This window comes from Panthera tigris, chromosome C1 (assembly GCF_018350195.1).
Source record: "Panthera tigris isolate Pti1 chromosome C1, P.tigris_Pti1_mat1.1, whole genome shotgun sequence".
Taxonomy (NCBI): Eukaryota; Metazoa; Chordata; class Mammalia; order Carnivora; family Felidae; genus Panthera; species Panthera tigris.
Window position 1 is genome coordinate 64,753,558 of NC_056667.1, and position 20,332 is coordinate 64,773,889.

At 34.7% G+C, this 20,332-nt stretch overlaps 2 protein-coding genes across 30 annotated transcripts in view; one reads left to right on the forward strand and one right to left on the reverse strand.

Moving 5' to 3' along the window:
• Positions 1-1,385, forward strand: part of NEXN (nexilin F-actin binding protein) — a 50,210-nt gene extending 48,825 nt beyond the window's left edge. For 3 of the 5 annotated variants that reach the window (XM_042997642.1, XM_042997644.1, XM_042997646.1), the window contains 3 exons: positions 272-457; positions 910-1,270; positions 1,362-1,385. In XM_042997642.1, the coding sequence (XP_042853576.1) occupies positions 272-457; positions 910-1,270; positions 1,362-1,375 (561 nt within the window). In that variant the 3' untranslated portion in view covers positions 1,376-1,385. Of the gene's footprint in view, positions 1-271; positions 458-909; positions 1,334-1,361 lie in introns of those variants that run through there. The other 2 variants (XM_042997643.1, XM_042997645.1) reach the window with 1 other exon arrangement.
• Positions 1-20,332, reverse strand: part of FUBP1 (far upstream element binding protein 1) — a 73,731-nt gene that overhangs the window by 37,906 nt on the left and 15,493 nt on the right. For 6 of the 25 annotated variants that reach the window (XR_006221607.1, XM_042997634.1, XM_042997633.1 and 3 more), the window contains 7 exons: positions 18,871-19,022; positions 18,704-18,783; positions 15,484-15,621; positions 13,474-13,548; positions 7,644-7,703; positions 7,418-7,563; positions 4,765-4,811 (listed from right to left, as the gene is read on the reverse strand). Coding sequence is in view for 20 of the 25 variants with exons in the window: in XM_042997634.1 (XP_042853568.1) it covers positions 4,765-4,811; positions 7,418-7,563; positions 7,644-7,703; positions 13,474-13,548; positions 15,484-15,621; positions 18,704-18,783; positions 18,871-19,022 (698 nt within the window). In the remaining 5 variants the exon portion in view is untranslated. The other 19 variants (XM_042997636.1, XM_042997635.1, XM_042997639.1 and 16 more) reach the window with 15 other exon arrangements.

Genomic DNA, 20,332 nt, shown 5'->3' on the forward strand with positions numbered 1-20,332 from the left:
TGATTGAGCAAATACCCTGGGACTCCAATGACATTGTAGCTTTACACTGGGAGAAAAGGATTCTAATTGTCAAGAGTGTTTCATAAATGAAACTTTCATTTTTCTCAAATTAGGGGATAGTGAAAATCTACATGGCTGCAGTATAGCACAATTAAACCAAACATGGTAGGATTATTTTGTGTCCATAAATGACATCTTCAGAAGTACTGCTTTAGTTCTTGTTGGTTTCTAGAAAATATGCAATTACTATTCTTGGCCCACTTTCATAAAGGAAGAAGATGTTGATGTCAAGCCTGCAAAAAAAAGTGAGGCTCCATTTACTCATAAAGTGAATATGAAAGCTAGATTTGAACAAATGGCTAAGGCAAGAGAAGAAGAGGAACAAAGAAGAATTGAAGAACAAAAGTTACTACGCATGCAGTTTGAACAAAAGGAAATTGATGCAGCACTACAAAAGGTACCAGGCTTACATGTCCTTTATTTTTCAAAGATGCTCTTGAAATTTTATGGGGGATTAGGAAAAAAAATTTTGGGAGGACGCAAGTCAGCGAGGGGATGAGAAAGAGAATCCCACGAGGGGCCTGGCAAGGTGGGGGGAAGGGGAGAGAAGAGAAAGTGAGGGAGGAGTGGGGTTCAAACTCAATCAATGTGGGACTAAACTCAAGAACTGTGAGATCATGACCTGAGTCAAAGTCAGATGCTTAACGGCTGAGCCACCCAGGTGCCCTAAAGTAATTTTTAATAGCTTTCAAGTCAGTGGAATGTTTTATCAAGGACATAATTGTAGTAAGCATATTTACATGTTCTTTGGGAAGAAAAAACCCTTTTATCCATAAAATTCTATTACTAAAGCATTGTCCTAAAAACGCTACTATAAATGCCAACTTGAATGGACCTATTTTAATACAGAAAAGAGAAGAGGAGGAGGAAGAAGAAGGTGGTAGCATCATGAATGGTTCCACTATTGAAGATGAGGAGCAAACGAGATCAGGAGCTCCATGGTTCAAGAGGCCTCTAAAAAACACATCAGTTGTAGACAGTGAGCCAGTTAGATTTACTGTTAAAGTAACAGGAGAACCCAAACCAGAAATTACATGGTGGTTTGAAGGAGAAATACTGCAAGATGGAGAAGACTATCAATATATTGAAAGAGGAGAAACTTACTGCCTTTATTTACCAGAAACTTTCCCAGAAGATGAAGGAGAATATATGTGTAAAGCGGTCAACAACAAAGGCTCTGCAGCTAGTACCTGTATTCTTACAATTGAAAGTAAGAATTAATCATTTTTAATCTAGAACTTTTATTGTATTTAAATTTTTTTTTTCCTTTAAAAAATCACTTTTCTTCTTCTCTTTTTTAGCTGACGACTACTAGCTCCCCTTCCCTCTCCCTGGAACTTTCTCTGCCCCCTCCCACCCCCCCCACCCCCCCCGAATTTCTTACTACATCCATGTTTTCTGTGGCGGGGCCAAAAATGGAAACCAGAAGTGCCACTATATTGACTTTTTATTCCTTTTCCTAACAGTCTTCAAAACACAGGCTCATCTAAAGAATACCTTCTTCCTATCCAAATCATCACCAGATTCGTCACCATATTGTGAAGTTAATGTGTATTTAATGGGGTAGAGTGGAAAAGTTACTCAATTATTCTAAGCTTATAGCAATTACGTTTTAAAGATCACAAATAAAACATTATTTTGCATGAAAAAATGATGTTTATGAGCTATTTATACACCTAAAATTAATGGAGACTTCATAATTTGGAAACTACTGAGTTTTCCTTAATAGTCATTTTTCTTGTTGTAGTTTTAAAGTCTTTCTGAAGCACAGAGGGAAAAGGGGGAACATGGAGAACAACAAAAGTTAAGACTTTTAAGGAGAAAATTTAATGGAAACCACTGCCTATCTAGAATTCTGAGTGTTGAGACTATTAACATGTACTATTCAAAGGTGTGTTATATTCAAGCTTCTAAAGCAAATTTACGTTGTGACCTTGCCTGAACAAATTATATTTTAGTAAAAAAACTTTGTATCAGTAGTTCATGCAGGAGAAAACACTTTCAACATAACTGAAGATTTTGAGGTCTAAGAGGGGGGGAAAAAAAGGCACAATCTTCAATTTTAAAATCTGGTCTACAATGAGTTTGTAAATAATTAATTACCATGTTCTATTACCAAGTTGTTTTATATTTTAGTTTTCTGGAAGACAATTTTATTTTACAATGTAAACCCATAATAAAATAACTTGTGTATTTAAAATAAAGTCTTTTCAATATTTTAGAAAAGAAACAAAACACTCCCTTATAATATTCATCAATGTACATTTATTATTTTTTTATTGAGGAAACCATAATCAATACAAAATTACAGCAATCGTGCCCTTTTACATACAATGTCATTAAAGCAAACTCTAAACCACAGTTTGTAAAGTATTCAATTTACCTCAAGTCCAAGCTGCATCTCCCTAAGACACTGTTCCCATCACAGTAGCCATTTTAAGCCAATCTTCTTTTTACACACGGGTAGTTTCTGTAGAGAACACTTTTCTCAGGACGAAAATGCATCGAGCATGCATAAGAAAAAATATATATATATATATGCGCAAATACATTTATGAGTTTCTATAGGGCTATCACTGAAGAAAATAAAACCTTGGGATTTATTTGCTTCTTTTTTAAAAGCACCAATTTAAATCCCTCAGAAGTTTATACTGTGGCAAGATAACTCAAGTGACTAAACAAAAAATAAAGGTTATTTTCAGAGTCAAAATTATCTTTAGGTACTGTTAAAATACATTTTAAAATGAGGCAGAATTTTCAGAAAATAAAAAGACATCCTCATTGATAATTTCTACATCCTTACTCTAGACAACAGATGTTCACAGGTAGAACTGGTTCTCCTGGCAGAGCACTCAAACGTAATCACTTCTGCATATATTCCTATTTCCCGCTTAAGTTTACTCTGCTACTCCTACCCAAACCCACCCTTTTGAATTAACTACCAAGGTATTTGGCTAAGGAAATATTTTACAGTGTTTATAAACAACTAGTATTAAATCACTAGTTTTAGTATTAAAACCATTTTTGTTAATTAAAAATAAAAGTATACTTTTCATTTCTAAAAGAAACATCAAACCCATTAGAATTCTAAGTATCACCACACTAAAATATCTTAAACATTGTCAAGTTTTTAAGTGCTAAATAAATCAGTTCAATTTCAATCTAAACATTGTTTCTACCACTCCTAACATCCATTGCATTCAAGTCAACTGGCTCACCTTTTCTGCTTTCCATTTATTTCAAGGTTAAGATTAGCGCCATTTTAAAAATGCAGTTATCAGTGAAGGCTTATGGTAATGAGTTAAAAAAAACTCTTGAGATAGAAACAATGCCCCAATATCTATAAGCATTCATCTATTATTTTATAAAAATGCAAACTACAGCTAACCAAAAGTTGAAAGGCTCCTTAAGGTTCAAAGATCTCCTTTATATTATGTCTTAACATACCTATCATTGACTATTAAAACAATACACACACACACATAAATGTGGTGCAGTAACTACACAACTTACAAAATTTAACAGTTCATGGAACATTTAAGATCAAGCAAATAGCACTTTAAAATGAAAAGTGATCAAAAGCAGGTACATTACACCCTATACCAATGTATGGGAATACATTTCATATTTCTCAATTATGATTTGCCAATTTTACCTTCTACATTGAGCCCTTCTATGGTCCATGCTCATCGGCTCACCAATGGCATACACTCAAAGGATTCCTCTTTATGGGTAACTATCTCAGGACCTGATTTTATGAGCTATGATTTGGTGCTTGCAGCATCTTCAGCACTGTGTGTGAAAATGAAGGCAGTATTTTTGAATATTTTTCTTTGTTGTAGAGATAAGCAGGAGTTTTAAAAGGATCAGCACATTTTAGAAACTGAATAAACAAAACTGATAGGATGCTGCTTTAATACATTCATCTTAACTCAAAATATGTACCAGTTAAAATCATCTATAAGAACACAAACATTTTAAACTGGCAAAAAAAGTAAAATGCAACGTCAATTATTAAAGTATTATAAATCAGAAAAATATTGGTTGCTATACAGATTATGAAAGGTTATTTGCTATACAGTTAACATTTCACTGATGCACATGCCTTATCAAAACATACTGCCAGTATTCCTTATATTTTCCTTTTTCAGTGTATGTTACGAAAACTGAATTGTCTTAAAAAAAAAAAACTTCATAATAAAATTCTGACCCATAATGTCCTTACTGAATTGTTATACTTCAAGAATAAGAAAAAAATAAACTCCATATAGCTTTGGAGGGCAAAGAAAGAAAATGTCCTGTCAACCTGTCAATCATAAAAAGCTTGTGAAGGCTGTTGAAGTTTCTAACCAAGTGATTTCCTAAATCTCGAAAACTATGTTAACTGCCCTTTCTTAACAATTCTTCTGTAGTTGGGAAAAGATTACAAAAAGTTTGGATGTAGTTCAATTATAGCAGCAATCTACTCATCATTTCTTTTTTCTTGTTTTAATAAAAAAATTAAAATAAAAAACATTACCCAGAAATGTAAACAGTTGTTTGAACAACTTACAGACTTTCCACTGAAATGGTAGCATAAATAACAAAATACATTTTGGGGAAGCAGTAGCAGATTGCTTTTGAATACACAACCACAAAAACCTCACAGGGACAACATTAATGTACTGAAATATTTATTTATATATGTCCTTAGGTTGTGCTTACCTGTTGCTTTTTGCAGCAGAACCTAAGGTGGAAGGTCTGGGAAGGCACTGTGAAGTATAAATAATTGCACTGTTTGCAATTAATAAAGATTTTAAACCTTAAATGAATCAAAATCAACAGCCTCCAATTTGTGAGTTATGATATTGAATCCAACTGAACTATTTCTTCAGTTTAATCAATAAATGCACCACTTTCCTAAAAGGTCATCTATAAAACAGTATCATGCAAAATACTGAAATTGTTCATGTCAATAACCCTACTCTTAAAGGTAACACATAACTAACTCCTTAACTATTAAACTTCAAACTAGAACTATATATCCATATCTAAATAAGGGCAAGGGAAGTCACTCCAGGTTCTATAAAACAATCAAAAACATTTCAAATATCTATAATGAACTGAACTGCTATTTTCTACCCTATAAGTAATCTCAACATTTATGTCCTTGTACATCTTCCTTTATAGTATATTCAGAACTGGTGCTCCCCACCAATGAAAAGAATATATATATATATATACATACATATATATATATTTATGAAATGGTGTTAAAACTGCTACATTGCTTAATATTTGCAAACTGAAAACCACTTCTGTCTGACACATTTCAAGTCTTTCATATTAATATAGAAGATATGCATACTGTACACTGAAAAGCAATATATTTTAGGAGCACCAATGAGTAATACTATTCAATTTTAATGATCAGTTTTCTTTAGCTATAGCTAAAGCATATCAAAAATACTTACCCATTAAGCTCACTTAAAAAAAAAATACAGACCTATGTATTATTCTATGTTAAATTAAGAAGCAGTTATGGTTTTCCAAGATATCAGCACTGTATTCCAACATAATATTCACACAAAGTATGGCATTTACATTATGTGGAACATTGACAAAAAGATACTGTTGCAGTTCATCAATTTGTCATTCTGATGTACTTACAGTGCAATGCTCCTTGAAGGAACACAATCAAGGATGATACACAGCACAGTCCTCCTCACCCCTACAGAGCTAGTTCTATACTGGCTGGATCAAACCTGCACTTCAACAGACAATGGCAAGACAGACTGTATTTGCATGTAGTCTAATATATTAATATGCAAAGAGCCAACAAATATGCAAAGAGTAAAACAATGGATTTCAACAAAATATCAGAACTTCAGCATGAGTGTTATAGGGTAATAAAGTGATTTCAAGTACATAAAAAATTAAGTTGATTCAATGATTGGACTTGTGCATTTACAAAACAAGGCTTAACTATACTGCAAAAAGAAAAAAAAAGAAAAAAGCTTGAACATTTCCATACCCCGATAATGTTTCAATGGCAGATGCACTGTAGCTATACTTTTTGCATACTATTTACTTTTCTACCCTAAATTTAAAAAGAAACACACTAATATTGTATACATTGAAAGTTTCTTTACATGAAAAAACTTCTTATTCAACTACTCATATTCACTATCCGAAAACTGTTTAAAATTAGTTATGCTGAAACAGTCTTGGAAATCGAAGTAATTATCAAATTAAGAACAGAAAGGTTAACTGTTATAGCAGCAGTACAGATCTGAAACAGTGGTCATGTATAAAAGGAAATTTCACTGTTAATGCAATGGAAGTATGCCAAAAGATCACTGTACACACATGCAGTTTTGAATCAAACAGAAGGAAAAAAAAATGAAGATATCAGGATTACTTGTGCTGAAACAGCCAAATACAATAAATGGAAAAGATCCTCCAATCTACTACTATACTGCAAGGGGGAAAAAACATGCCAGTGTTTAAAAACTCAATTAATATTTCATGGGGAAAGCTTATATTTTGTGTATATGTATCTTAATTTATCATTGCTAAGAAATTATGAATCCTTTAAATACCCACATATCCAACTTACCGACACAGGAGGTTTCATATCATTTATTGTAAAGCACAAAACAGGCATTTTAAAAGTGAAAGTATACATTGAAAAAGTACATTTATATCACAAAGCATTGACCACATAATAGTTGCAAATACATTTGCTGGAATGTGTACATCTACACTAAATACTAAAAACAAACCAATTTTCATTTCTACACAGAAATATTAACCTCCTATCAGTAGTGATAGATATTTTGTACATTTTCAAAAAAAAAAAAAAAAAACACTATTTTAAACCAAAATCAAAATTAAGATCTTCATCAAGTCGTCTGCATCCATATATTTAACAAAGGTTTTTTTCCCCCACACAATGAAGCAAATACTGTATTGTCCACTTCTTATTATTGGCCCTGTGCAGAAGAGATACATAAGAAATACACAAAAAGTTAAAGAAAATCCTTTAAATGGAGCTAACTCAGGAGTGAATCCTTTAAGAAAGAAAAACTGGTTAATATAAATGGTGGTGGCTTCTTGCATGATTTGCAAATCCCTGGGGGAAAAAAATTTATTTTTAAAATCAGAGGCACTGTAGAAATACTCAGCACTCAGATGCCAGAAAGCATTATAAAAAAAACAAACAAAAAAACCCAAACAATACATCACAGTACTTCATTTAGTTATGCTATGCCAGATAAAAATTTAAAAGGCAAACATAATCCCAAACAGACAAAACAGTAAACATGCAGAAAACATGACTGGAGTAGAAATCAACACATTAGCAAGTTTAGTATACCTGAGGTGCTGGAGGATGCTGTGGCATTCCCTGGGGACTTGTCTGGGCATAGTAGGCTGCTTGTTGTCTATAGTACTCAGCCCAGGCTGCACTATAATCTGGCTGACCACCTGGTGGAGCACCAGTAGGAGCAGGAACCGCTTGACCTTTGAGAAAACAGAACAACTTTGTTGCTGTAACCACAATTAAAAGCCCAAAAGAATCTCATTTCTAATAAAAACAATACCTTGCTTCTTGTAATATTCCTCCCAAGCTTTTGAATAATCTTGTGTCTGCCCTTGTTGACCTAAAAAAAACCCCCTAAATTTTAATACAAAATTATATCCACTGTAAGTACAGGTTACAAAGACAAGCACAGAGGGTCAGAATTGCTCCTGTTTTATCTTATTCATTAGTGTCAGAAAACTACTCTGTAATTAAAGAAATCAGAATGCTGTTTCTTTTTGCCTTATATTAATCGTAACTTTTAGTTCTAAAGCATTACTATTAATAAAAAGCGAAATCAAAACCATCCACATAGTTTTAACAAGAAAGGCAATGATTTAGGCATAATCTGGATTCAATTACAGAATTTATAAATATTAATGTTCTAAACTGAGTTTGGCAAGTATTTCAAGTAAACAATCTATGGTTCCCTGATGGTGATGCTGGGTGTGGGGAGGGGGGAGACCACTATTTTTTCTTGTCTTATTCATTTGGATGTTACACTACAGGTTTTAAATAAAATGTAAATCTTTGATGGAGGAAAAGAACATTTTTGAAAAACAAAAAACCCATGTGAAATCTATGAAAGACTTCATTATTTTAAGATATAGTCAAGATCTTTGTTTCCTGATTTGTGACCTATAAATTATGTGTACGAAGACTAACCATCAAAATACTCTTTAATAATAAGATGTTTAAAATTTTAATATATGTTCAAACCACAATACAATTTTATTAAAAGTAACATGACAAAGAACATAAAGAACAATTACCAAAGACACTCGAAGGAACAAGATCAATGAAACACAAAACTCAACAGCTTTCATGAGCAGGTATTTTTTAAGCAGGGTAATTAAGAGACTAAAGAGAATTAACCAAATCCAACGCACAAAACTTAAATGGGCTCTGGATTAAAATAAAGACAACATACACACAGCCACAAGAGACATTTTTCTGACAACCAAAGAAAATACGGTCTATATGTTGATATTACTGAAATAATTTATTTACAACAGTGTGCAACCTACTTTGTAAAGGCTCAGGCACAAAAAATACATATATACACACACAAATTACATATGATAAACTTTTTAAAAATGTAGAATTTGAATAGAAAATATAAATATGGGTGTTCACTGTATGATTTTTCTGATTTTATCAAGGTATAAAAATTTATAAAATAAAAAGTTGGGGAGGAAGAACATGTGTTTTCCTATTGAGCTCCCTTTTTTGAGCAGAATTTTATATAGCTTATTACCTTGCCTGGTGAAATTATTATGGCTAGATAAAAAATACTCTAGAGAACAGACACAGGGAAAGTTGTTTTTTATGTTTGTTGGATGTTGCCAACTTTGTATAGCTGAACTCTGTATAGTTGCTGAAAATAGGCTATCACCATCAATCACAAAATTGAAGAATTAAAAGCAACTCAGTGAATAGAATTTTAACTTTTATGAGTAACTTTAAAAATCCAAGAAAAAACCCCCCTTCTATAGGCAACAGAGAAATCCCATGTAATATAAACAAAATTCTTAGTTTTGTTTTCCAGAATTCTTTTCAAAGAGGAAGTGAGTTTAACATACTGATCCAATGAGGAGACACAATTTAAACAAATCTGAAATAGGTTTCAGTATTTAGACAACTGCCAAATATCCCAGGGTATCAAAAGTAATAAAACCACACAATGTCTCTTACAAGTTGTACACTTGAAAACCTGCTGACTTGAGGCCAAACTTGGTTAAGACAGCAACAATTTCTACTTCAGGTTTACAAAAAGGGACTGAACATCATTGTTAAGAGATATTCATTTTAGAGGCAAAATTACAATATAAGATGGTAGAAACAGAGACACATTAAGAAAATTCATCCAATTCAAATGTTACCTACTCTCCCATTTCAAATATTTCTGTGGAAAGTGAACGGTAAACATGTCAGACTGTAAGAAAATCAAGCACTTGGTAAGTCGTAAACACCTCACATTCCAATCTTGAAGGTGTCCAAAGAAAAAGTCATCTCACTCCTCCAACATGAGGGGCAAGTTTTGCCCTGCTGGAAAATAACTCTTCCTATCTGCTTAGGACTTACTTGGCTCTCCCCTAGCCTCTTGTGCCTCTCTGCCCCCTTTAGAAATATACTTTAGCTTGCTCCCTTTATCCTTCTTAGTTCAAGAACTATTGTGATGCCTGTTTAGTTTATATTTTAGAACATCACTTAACATTTACATGTAGATTCATCATTTGTAAGGTTTGACTTTCATTTCATTCAAGAGGTAAGACTTGCCCTAGAGTTCACACATAACAGCCCAATGGCCAAACCTGCTTGAATAGATGTCACTACAAGTTATCGCTCTATATACCTGCCTCTTTCCCACAACCATTTTCCTCACTACACACCCTTTCCCCTTAAGGTACCATATGCCAAAGGCTCAGCAGTACTTAATATTGTAAGAGCCTTTCTCTAAGTCAAACTTTTCCAAAAAATGCCTTCACCTGCCCTCTTCCAAATGGGAACTGCCTGTCTACTTTGAAATCCAGTTTGATCTGTTTACTTATTACAAAAGTTTCCTCATTCTAGCTCCAAAAATACCCACTCTTCGAGCTTTACTGCCATTCCTTGTAAGACTTAAAATTTCCTTTGTTAACCCTCTATAATCTCATCTTTGCGAATTTCTCTCCTAAATTCTCTTGATATTAATCCTACGAAATTCAGAACTGTTTCAGAAAACAAAACTAACTAAAAAACTTAACTTGAGGCTCCTGGGTGGCTCAGTCAGTTACGTGTCCGACCGGCTCAGGTCACAATCTCACAGCTCATGGGTTCCAGCCCCGTGTCAGGCTCTGCTATCAGCTCAGAGCTGCTTCGGATTCTGTGTCTCGCTCTTTCTCTCACTCAAAAACAAACATTAAAAACAAAAAACAAAAAAAACCCCTCCTGTTTTAAGAGATTTACTTACTTATAAACAATGACACATTTATAACGTTAGTGGATATTTTCTGTCCTTAACAGGCAAAGCTGAGATTTGGCTTCAGAAGCTGGGACAGCCTGCCCAGTTTGGTAAAGAGGTTACTAGATTGGGAACTGGGATGTCCAGAGTCCTAGAAAATCCTAGCTCTGCCACTGGAAGAGTTCAACTTGGCCTCTCCAAGTAAGATAGTTGGATTTGGAGATAAAAATTTTTATCTTCCTAATATCTTATTACTTTCTTCCCTTTTATTTACAAATCTTGAAAACTGCCTTGGTAGAGCACATGACTCTTGATCTCAGGGTTGTGAGTTCAAGCCCCACAATGGGCACAGAGATTACTTAAACAAAATCTTGAAAACTGAATTATATTAGTCTTATGCTTCAATATCTGGCAAGTAATGCACCCAGAAGAAATTAAGGTAGTTAAGCAACAACTCATTTGCAAAAAGAACTTCTATAGGACAAAATAAATTGACTTGCTAGCCAGGATTAGAGACCTGGCAATTTATTATTATTTCCCTTAAGATTTATATGTGAAATAATCATTCAACTTATCTTTTGCTCAAAAAAATTAACAGCTGATCACTATAGTGCTACAGAAAAACACATAACTGAGAAAAAAAAATCTGAATGGTATTAAGACCTCACAGATTACATTCAACACACCTGCTCACTCTGGGCAAATAAAAGGTAGAAAAGCCAAACCATAAATTTATCAACGTGCTGCAAATGAATGATAAAATATAATAAAACACAAGTTTCACCAATTCCCCAATAATTATCTAAGTCCACAAACAGGCCTGTTTTTACTTATTTTTAATATTAACATAGGGAACATCTCTGGCACATTAACCATGGTGAAAATATAAGTCAGACCCAGCGACTTTTAATTGCAACATGCTCAAATTTTTACAATGGTGACACTATTTCATACAAGTTAAAGTGACCATATGTCCTGACCACTATCATGGGATGATTATTAATAGCATTCTCAGTTATTCTCAAAAGTATATCCCAGTCAGGATAATAAATTATGTGATCACCCTAATTAGAGTATATTGCTTTGAGATTAAAGTTTTTTAAAAGTATTTTTTTGCAGAATTTTAGCTGTTGTAGACCTGCCTGAGATAAGATGGGTCACAAAAACATAATCTGTTTTAGCCTCAGGAATGTAGCATGGAAAGTCATACTAACAGGAAAAACAATCTTTCTTTCTTTAAATAGAAAATAAGCTGCATAAAACATCCTTATCATGAAGTAAACGTATCCTACACAAAAGAAAATTTAATATAATCACCATTCTGGAAAATTTTCTTTCTGTGAAGACGACAAAACACTCACAGGCAAAGAAACATTGAAGTTTATGTTGAAAATCTCAAACAGACTGTATACTATGATAAAATTCTACCATCTATACATTCATTCTATACCTGGGAAGAATGGACGAGTTTATCTGTTTGGCTTTCATTTGTGACAAGTGGCTGTAGTATACATGGGTCAATTTCAAATGACACCATAACCTTCTAAAAACAAAAACTACTATCTGTTCAGCTGACCCTTGAACAATTCAGGGGTTAATGGGCACAGACCTCTGTGGAGTTGAAAACCCACATACAACTTTTGACTTTGGACAAGCTTAACTACTAATAGTCTTTAACCAGAAGCCTTACAGATAACATAAACAGTGGACTAACACACATTTTGAGTATTATATACTGTATTTTACAATAAAGTAAGCTAGAGAAACAAGAAGAAAATCATAAAGTTCATTTATATAATACTGTAAAAAAAAACCCACTTATAAGTAAACCCATAAAATTCAAACCTATGTTAAGGGTCAAATGAATATCAGGTTCCAAATAGTCCCAGAAAAAAACAAATCTGGGAGATGGGCTTGGAGTTTAGGCCCTCTTGGGAGTTCAAATTGTGGTTCTACCACTTAGTGGCTGTACATTTCAACTGTTAGTAGAAGTACAGTTTTCATTTGTAACAATTTGTAGTAATATATTTAGCAAAACACTTGATTAACAATTGTATCCTCCATGAGAATATAATAACCAGAAGGTCGGGGGCTCCTACCTGTTTACCCTCACAATCACATTCTCAGCATCTATCACTGTTTGTTTTGTAGTATGTGTTCTACAGTTACTGAATGGAAATGACCTTTCTGGAGTACAACTTTTCCTTTCTCCTATATGCAAATGTTATTTAAGTAACTAACATCCTATGTCCTTGTAGGTTACTTATCTAGTTACTGTGCAGCAGAAAATACCACACAACCAATTTTTGCTTGGCTCTCTAAAATTTAACCTATGCCATTCAGGCTACTGATATATGTAACTGTCTTTGACAAAAGTACAAGTAATATTCAGGGTCATATGTGCCAACAGTGGAACTTTTGGTTTTAATTATTGTGGCTGACAAATGCATTTGGAAACAAAAGGATTTCCTTGTTATGTAACCACAATTTTAAGAATTATGTATTTTTAGAATCAGTGATTTTAGAATGCATTCAGGGGTGCCTGGGTGGCTCAGTCGGTTAAGCGTCTGACGTCAGCTCAGGTCACGATCTCACGGGTTGTGAGTTTGAGCTCAGTGTCAGGCTGTGTGCTGACAGTTCAGAGCCTGGAGCCTGCTTCAGATTCTGTCTCTCCTCTCTCTACCCCTCCCTCGCTTCCACACTCTCTCTCTTAAATATAAACATTAAAAAAAAAAAAAAGAACACATTCGATATTCCCTTCAAGATATTAAAAGTTAAAAATAAAGTGCAAGTAACAAAAACATAAGGCAAACATGGTCTTATAACAATCTTCATCCTTCTAGTGAGATTTATTAAATGTTTCAAATTCAATTTAACTAAATGTATAAAAAAGAAATGTAGAACATACCCATTTTCTTGTAATACTCTTCCCAGGCCTTAGTATAATCAACCTGTCCAGCTGGAGCTGGATTCTGCTGATCTCCTTAAGAAAAACATTAAAAAAAAAAAGGATTAACAGTTTCAAAAGACAATCTTGGCCCTTTACTTCTATTCCTTGAATGGTGAAAGTAGGAGTGGCCTGCCATAGGGAGTGAGGGGCAGGAGGGAGGGTGCTATGTGGTAGTGGGATCCTTGCTGGTGCCAAAAACACAGGACACAGGAGGTACAGAGGCCCTCAACAGAGAAAGTTTGTTTATACACAGGGAAGAGGAGTTACACTGAGCATGTAAGTAAATTCATTGGTCAAGTAAGGATATACACTGAGGATACCAAGTTATTCACTATTTATAGGCAATGAAAGGGAAAAAGCCAGAAAGAACTCTCATGTGTTACAATAGAATTCTGCAGGCAGTATAATGGTTTGAGAAATATATACATAGATACTAATGTTTCATATATGCACTCATAAGCATACATGTATATAAATTTCCTAGGTTCCATATCACCATGGTAGAAATGAACACACGGAGTTTTTGATTTCTCAAATACCATCATCTGCTAAAAGGAAATCAGGGCTACTTAGAAAAATAGCTGATTTTAGGGCTTGAGCCCAGAAAGCACAAAATAAGCATCTTTTGGGCAGGAAAGTAAAGACATGCTTAAAAAATGACAAACATGTCAGGGTGCCTCAGTTGGTTAAGCATCTGACTTTGACTCAGGTCATGATCTCACGGTTCATGAGTTCAAGCCCCACATCGGGCTTGCTGCTGTTGGCAGAGACTGCTTCAGATCTTCTCCCTCCCCGCCCCTCTCAAAAATAAACAAACACATTTAAAAAAAGTTAAAAAAGAATGACAGACATGTCAAAAGGATACAGGAACCATCTCAAAGGTACTCCTGAATGACCAAAGTCAGGGCAATCTGATAATCAAAATAGTAAAGATAGTTTAAAATACATGTTGAATAACACAGGAGTCCATACTGATATAAAGAAATAGAAGAAAACTTCTTCCTTATAATACCAACTAATACACGCAGAATGATGCAAACAGAAACTACCATCATGGCTGTAGCTGAATCAGGCACATGTTATCAAAGAAGGCTAAGGCCAATGGGCAGAAGTTCAGGAAGGAACAGAATAGTCTTATGAACTCAGTAGAATTCCCCAAAAAGTATTTGTTAATTTCAAAGAGAAAAATGGTAATTTTATGGTATAGAAACCTGGCAGACACCAACATGACCAAGCGACTATGGTTACCATCACCAGGGATGAAGCAGGTCAACATTATATGACCCTTGATGTAATGCACTAAGAGGAACATAGCAATATTTCTGAGGTACTGCCACATACCAAGTAGGACTTCACGATCATGACCTCATCTTTTTGAGAAAAGGCTCAAGTGACCTATGCTAATTTGATAGTCATCGCATAAGACAAAAGGTCTGTGCTTTTTTTTTTTTTTTTTACCAGATGGGATCCTAGATCAGAATAGAGAAACTGATAGGATAAATGGTGAAATCGGAGTAAGGGCTCTGCATCAGGACAGTAATGATGTATCAATGCTGACTTAATGTTTTAGAGGACTGTATGATGGTCATGTATTATTGGAGTTAATACAAAAGGGTATTTAAGGGTACTGGGACATCATGTGCACAGCTTGGTCTTAAACGGTTCTGAAATATTACTGGTAATGGATATGGACACATATGACAGAATAATGGGACAAGTGGGAGATGGGAGATAAAATATTGACAGGTAGGTTATCTGGGTGTTCTATAATGTTATCTTACAACTTAAACTTTTACATAAGATGCAATTATTTTAAACTACTTCAAACTTATTTTTAATAAGGGAAATCTGCTCACTGAAGCTATAATGAAATATGGAAAATTTTTAGGTGTTATACACTGATGTACTTCATACAGAATTCCAAACATAAGTTTCTATTTCTACATACAAAATAAATGTTTTAGTTACCATAGTTACCTTGTCCATTGGTTTGGGTTGTAGTTGGTGCACCGGCAGGAGCTGCAGGTGGTGGCTGTGCTTGCTGTTGATAATAGTGAGCATAGTAGGCAGCCCAAGCTGCTGAATTTGGATCTGTTCCTGCCTTAGCTAGAATAAACACAAATTCAAGGTTTGCATCTAAAGTCCATAATCTCTCTCACACACACACTCTCTCTCACACCCTCTTTGGCAAAGAAAGAGACCCCAAAATTAACTGGAGATCAAAAACAGTAAATGGGAAGTTTTAAATTCTTATTTTAATTGTCATTATTTCCTTTAATTTCAGTAAAGTGAGGTACAGAAATTAAGTGACCTAATTCTTAGAAAACTAGTTGAGTGGCAGAATCGTAATAGGAATAAAGATCTTTTGCTTTCAAATCCAATTTGCCTTACAACATTCTGTACCCTTTTTTTTAAACCTAGTTTTGCCTCAAGCACAGCAGTTCTACGTGGTAGATGACTAAAGGAAAGGATTTCTAGGAACTATCTGTACAAGAAACAATTATTTTAAAACTGAGTTTTGTCCTGTCTTAAAGAAAGTCCTGCATTCTTTAAGAATCTTAAACAGTCATATTTCACCTCATCATATTTCACAGTAATTATCCTAAATCATACACTTGATGTCACTGCCCTACTTGAAATTTTTCATTCCAGAGACTTCAGGGCTGTCAAAAGCTTTTAAGTGCAACATTATCACCCAATATCTTTCATGATCTGACCCTCTGGCTTATCCTTTCCATTCCAGCCTCATCTTCCCCTCTTTTGTCAGTATTTTTCTAACACTCAAGTTCTGGTCACAGTAAATTGCTTGTACTTTTCAGAAGTTGCAACGCTCATATCTGGCCTCAGACCTTGTTATGCTTTCTCTGGACTTGCACTCCTCATTCATCCTCCATAAAAACCAACTCATGCAATCACAGTTTGAGACCTCTTAGAAAAAGAAATCCTCTTCTTGATTCTGTCCTTTATACCAAGAATACATCATGTGACACTACAGTATATCTTTATTAGTTTATATCACCAAGAAGAATGTAATTTCCTTAGGCAGAGCCTGTATCTATATGAAATCTGTTTATCCTTTATCCCATGTGGGCAGCGAGTCTCAGCTGCTTAATAAAGTTTAGTGAAGTTTGAGGAAAAAGGAGCAGGGATTTCTAGAGTGATACAATTTTTAAGGTAATACAATTGTAAGGCATTATCTACCTACCCTCCACATCTTCCAAGTAAATAATGTATTGCTTTTCTAAGTTGGATTACCTGTGTACTAATACAAATATTTCACTTGACACCATCTCTGGCTAGGGAAACTGAGATAAAACAGACTTTGAAAGGCAATACTTGTACTCTTGAATGTGTAGACTGTATTAACAAAACCAGACTTACAGTTAGATATGATACATATGGAGAATTATTCACTCAACATGATATTGTTTCATTTATCATTTTATAGGTAAGAAAAAATGTTAAACTGACTATAAGTTTCATCTAAATCAATTATGTGGTTTTTACATAATGCGAAGTCTAATATAAACAATATCTAACCCTAGCTGCCATCTTAGCTAATCGGTTACTTCTTTTCCAAAGACAGTGCCGCAAACCATATTCATCAACCAATTCTTACAGCGGTGACTTCGCTACTACTCCCAGAAGGAAAAATGAGACTGTGATACAGAGACTACTTATTCCCATCATTTCTCTCAATCACGTTACTGATCCGAACAGGGCTCATATGGTGCAATATTGCAGATCCAAGTTCCCCAATAGAAATTCACCCCTTAACTTGCTCTAACTCTTGAATCTCTTAAATTATCGGATTTCTCTGCTTAATCACACCATCCCAATTAACTTATAAGAGGGAAGGAAAAATCTTTTCTTTCTTTAAAGACATTTAGGGACAACTAGGCTCAGTCGGTTGAGTATCCGATGCTTGACTTTGGCTCAGGTCATGATCCCAAAGTCATGGCATCAGGCCCTGCTATGGGCTCTGTGCAGGGTAAGAAGCTTGCTTGGGATTCTTTCTCTCCCTCTGCCCCTTCCCTATTCGTGTGCACTAAGATAAAAATGAAGAAAAAAAATACCTAATAAAGATGTTTAAGCTATTATACACTAACTTATATTTGACCCTTCTGTAAGTCCACCTATAATAGCATTGCTAACTCTTGGGAGTGTACTTTTCTGCTGTAGAATGTAAACTAATCTTTGCGTACCCACATCTTAGCACACTCAAGTTGTTTCTTGAATGAAAGTTGTGGTTATTTGGTTACTGTCATGTGTAACCATATTTCAAAGAGCACACTTCCTAGGAAATTAAAGTATGTTACAAATATAGGGCCACATTTAAATAACAATGTTTTAATAAAATTCACTAAAACAATTTCATTTAAATCAATTATTTAGCTTCTTTCAAGAAATAAATACACTAGTGTGGAAAGGAATCCATAATTCAGTACCTTCCTTGAAACTACTCCAGTGAAAGAGGCCTAAAAGATAGGTAGTAGGTGAGAAAGAAGGATCATCAATAAAGGTTAATTGGTTTCAATGAATGCCCCTTTGACCATCATGGAAAGAAAACTAGAGGGTGGAAGATGCAGTAACAGAATACAATGTAATATATATAAAATCCAGATCGGAACAGAGAAAACATTTAACTAAACGTATTTTTAATTTCTAACATGCAGACATTAAACAGAGGCCTGATTTTTACCAATATATGAAATTACATAAGGAATATTAAAAGATTAAAACAGCTTACATATCTTATTTGAGAACTACCAAGTTCTCAAATTTAAGTATTAAATGCTCCATTAGATGCTCACATAATTATACAAATAAATGTACACTCTTCTTTCATGGACAATGTCACAATTAACACATCATACATCTGATGGCACTGGAATCTAAAACTAAGACACTGTACTTCTTCCTATAGCTTCTGGCTTTTAGCACTCTGTTCTTATCACTTTGAAAGGAGAGAAAGTCAACGTAGGTAGAAAAAAGTTACATGAAAACATCATATTCACTCAGTCTCATACACTGTGGTAAAATCAGAAACTAAGACTCCTGTTGAAAGAGTGAAACAAGTGCGAAAAATGCACACAATGTAGAAATGACACTAGAAAATTTAAGAGTATATATAACAGGAGAGGCAAACAAAACTACAGATTACACATGAATGATAAATGTCTTTTACCTGGATCAGGAGGGGCCTGCTGCTGCCAGTGTGGATATGCATTTCCCCACCCCTGGGGGGCATAAGGAGCTGGAGGTCCACTGAAAAGATAGAAATCAATATAAAAACACAATTTACCAAAAGCTAGAATGTTTGGGGAAAACTCCAGAATCAAACTCAGTACTTACTGAGGAGCAGGGCCAGGTGGTCCTGGATTGTAAGGTGCAGGGTTGTATGGTCCCATTGGAGTTCCAGGCCCTGGAGGCCCAGGAGGCCCATGGGGGCCTGGGACACCATGGGGCCCATGGGGTACAGGTGGCCCTAAAGGATTTACTGGGCCCTGTAAAAAAGCAGAGAGATGTACAAAAAAATCAGAAAAACAGCAATGGCTTAACAATTCAAAGGCCAAATAACACCAACAACATATTTTAGATTTTCCTTCATTTCCTCATTCATGTTGCAAAAAATTTTTAAATTTTTTTAATGTTTACTTATTTTAAGAGACAGAGTGTGTGAGCAAGCAGGGGAGGGGCAGAGAGAGAGACACACACACACACAGAATCTGAAACAGGCTCCAAGTTATGAGCTATCAGCACAGAGCCCAAATCGGAACTCAAACTCAGGGAACTGCAAGATCATGACCTGGGCCAAATTCAGACGCTTAACTGATTGAGCCACCCAGGCACCCATACTGAAAAAACTCAACTCTACCATATTAAATATTAAGACCTGATAATTCATTAAAATCAACAGCATCAGCAAAGAACTGAAACATCTCCTTTACCTTCCATTCTCTTCCTTTCAGGTGAATTCCCTTTTCCATTATTTCCCTTTCTTTTTTATAATTCTTACTTCTACTACACTTCTTTATTATCTTATCATGGAAGTGTATCAAATACCATGTTTTCTCTAACTTTTCTTTCTCTACATCTATTCAGCATCTACTTTCCTAACAATCAGACAAACACCTTGACAATATATTCCCCAAATTGCTAAGGCTTTATACTGTGAACTACTGGGTACTTTATCATGTAAAGTAACAACTAGTAACTTTAGTAACTCAAAAAACTAAACTCCTCTTCATAACCTTTGTGCCCCGGAACCCCATTTAAAATCAGTAATTTAAATTCATTTCCTCTCTTCCCCTTTATCATTAGTTTCTAAATACCCTATCTTCATATTCATATCATACCACTTAATAATGCTTAGTTGATTTTCCTTTTGATAATCCAAATTAGCTTTCATGAAGTTAATACTGATCATGTGACATTTTGAAGAAAAATGCTTAAATCACATTTAGTTGTCTATTCCCTCACTACAAAATAATGAAGCTAAACTTTGTCATTTTAAAAATTTTAACGTTTATTTTTGAGAGAGACAGAGCGTGAGCAGGGGAGAGGCAGAGAGAGAGGGAGACACAGAATCTGAAGCAGGCTTCAGAATCTGAGCTGTCAGCACAGAGCCTGACGCAGGGCTCGAACCCACGAACTGTGAGATCATGATGTGAGCTGAAATCAAACGCTTAACTGACTGAGCCAGCCAGGCGCCCTAAACTCCATGACTTTTCAAGTTCCTTCTATTACTTTACCTCTTTAAATCTGTTTTCATTATCCTTCACTTCTATTATCCATAACCAATCCCTTACAAAAA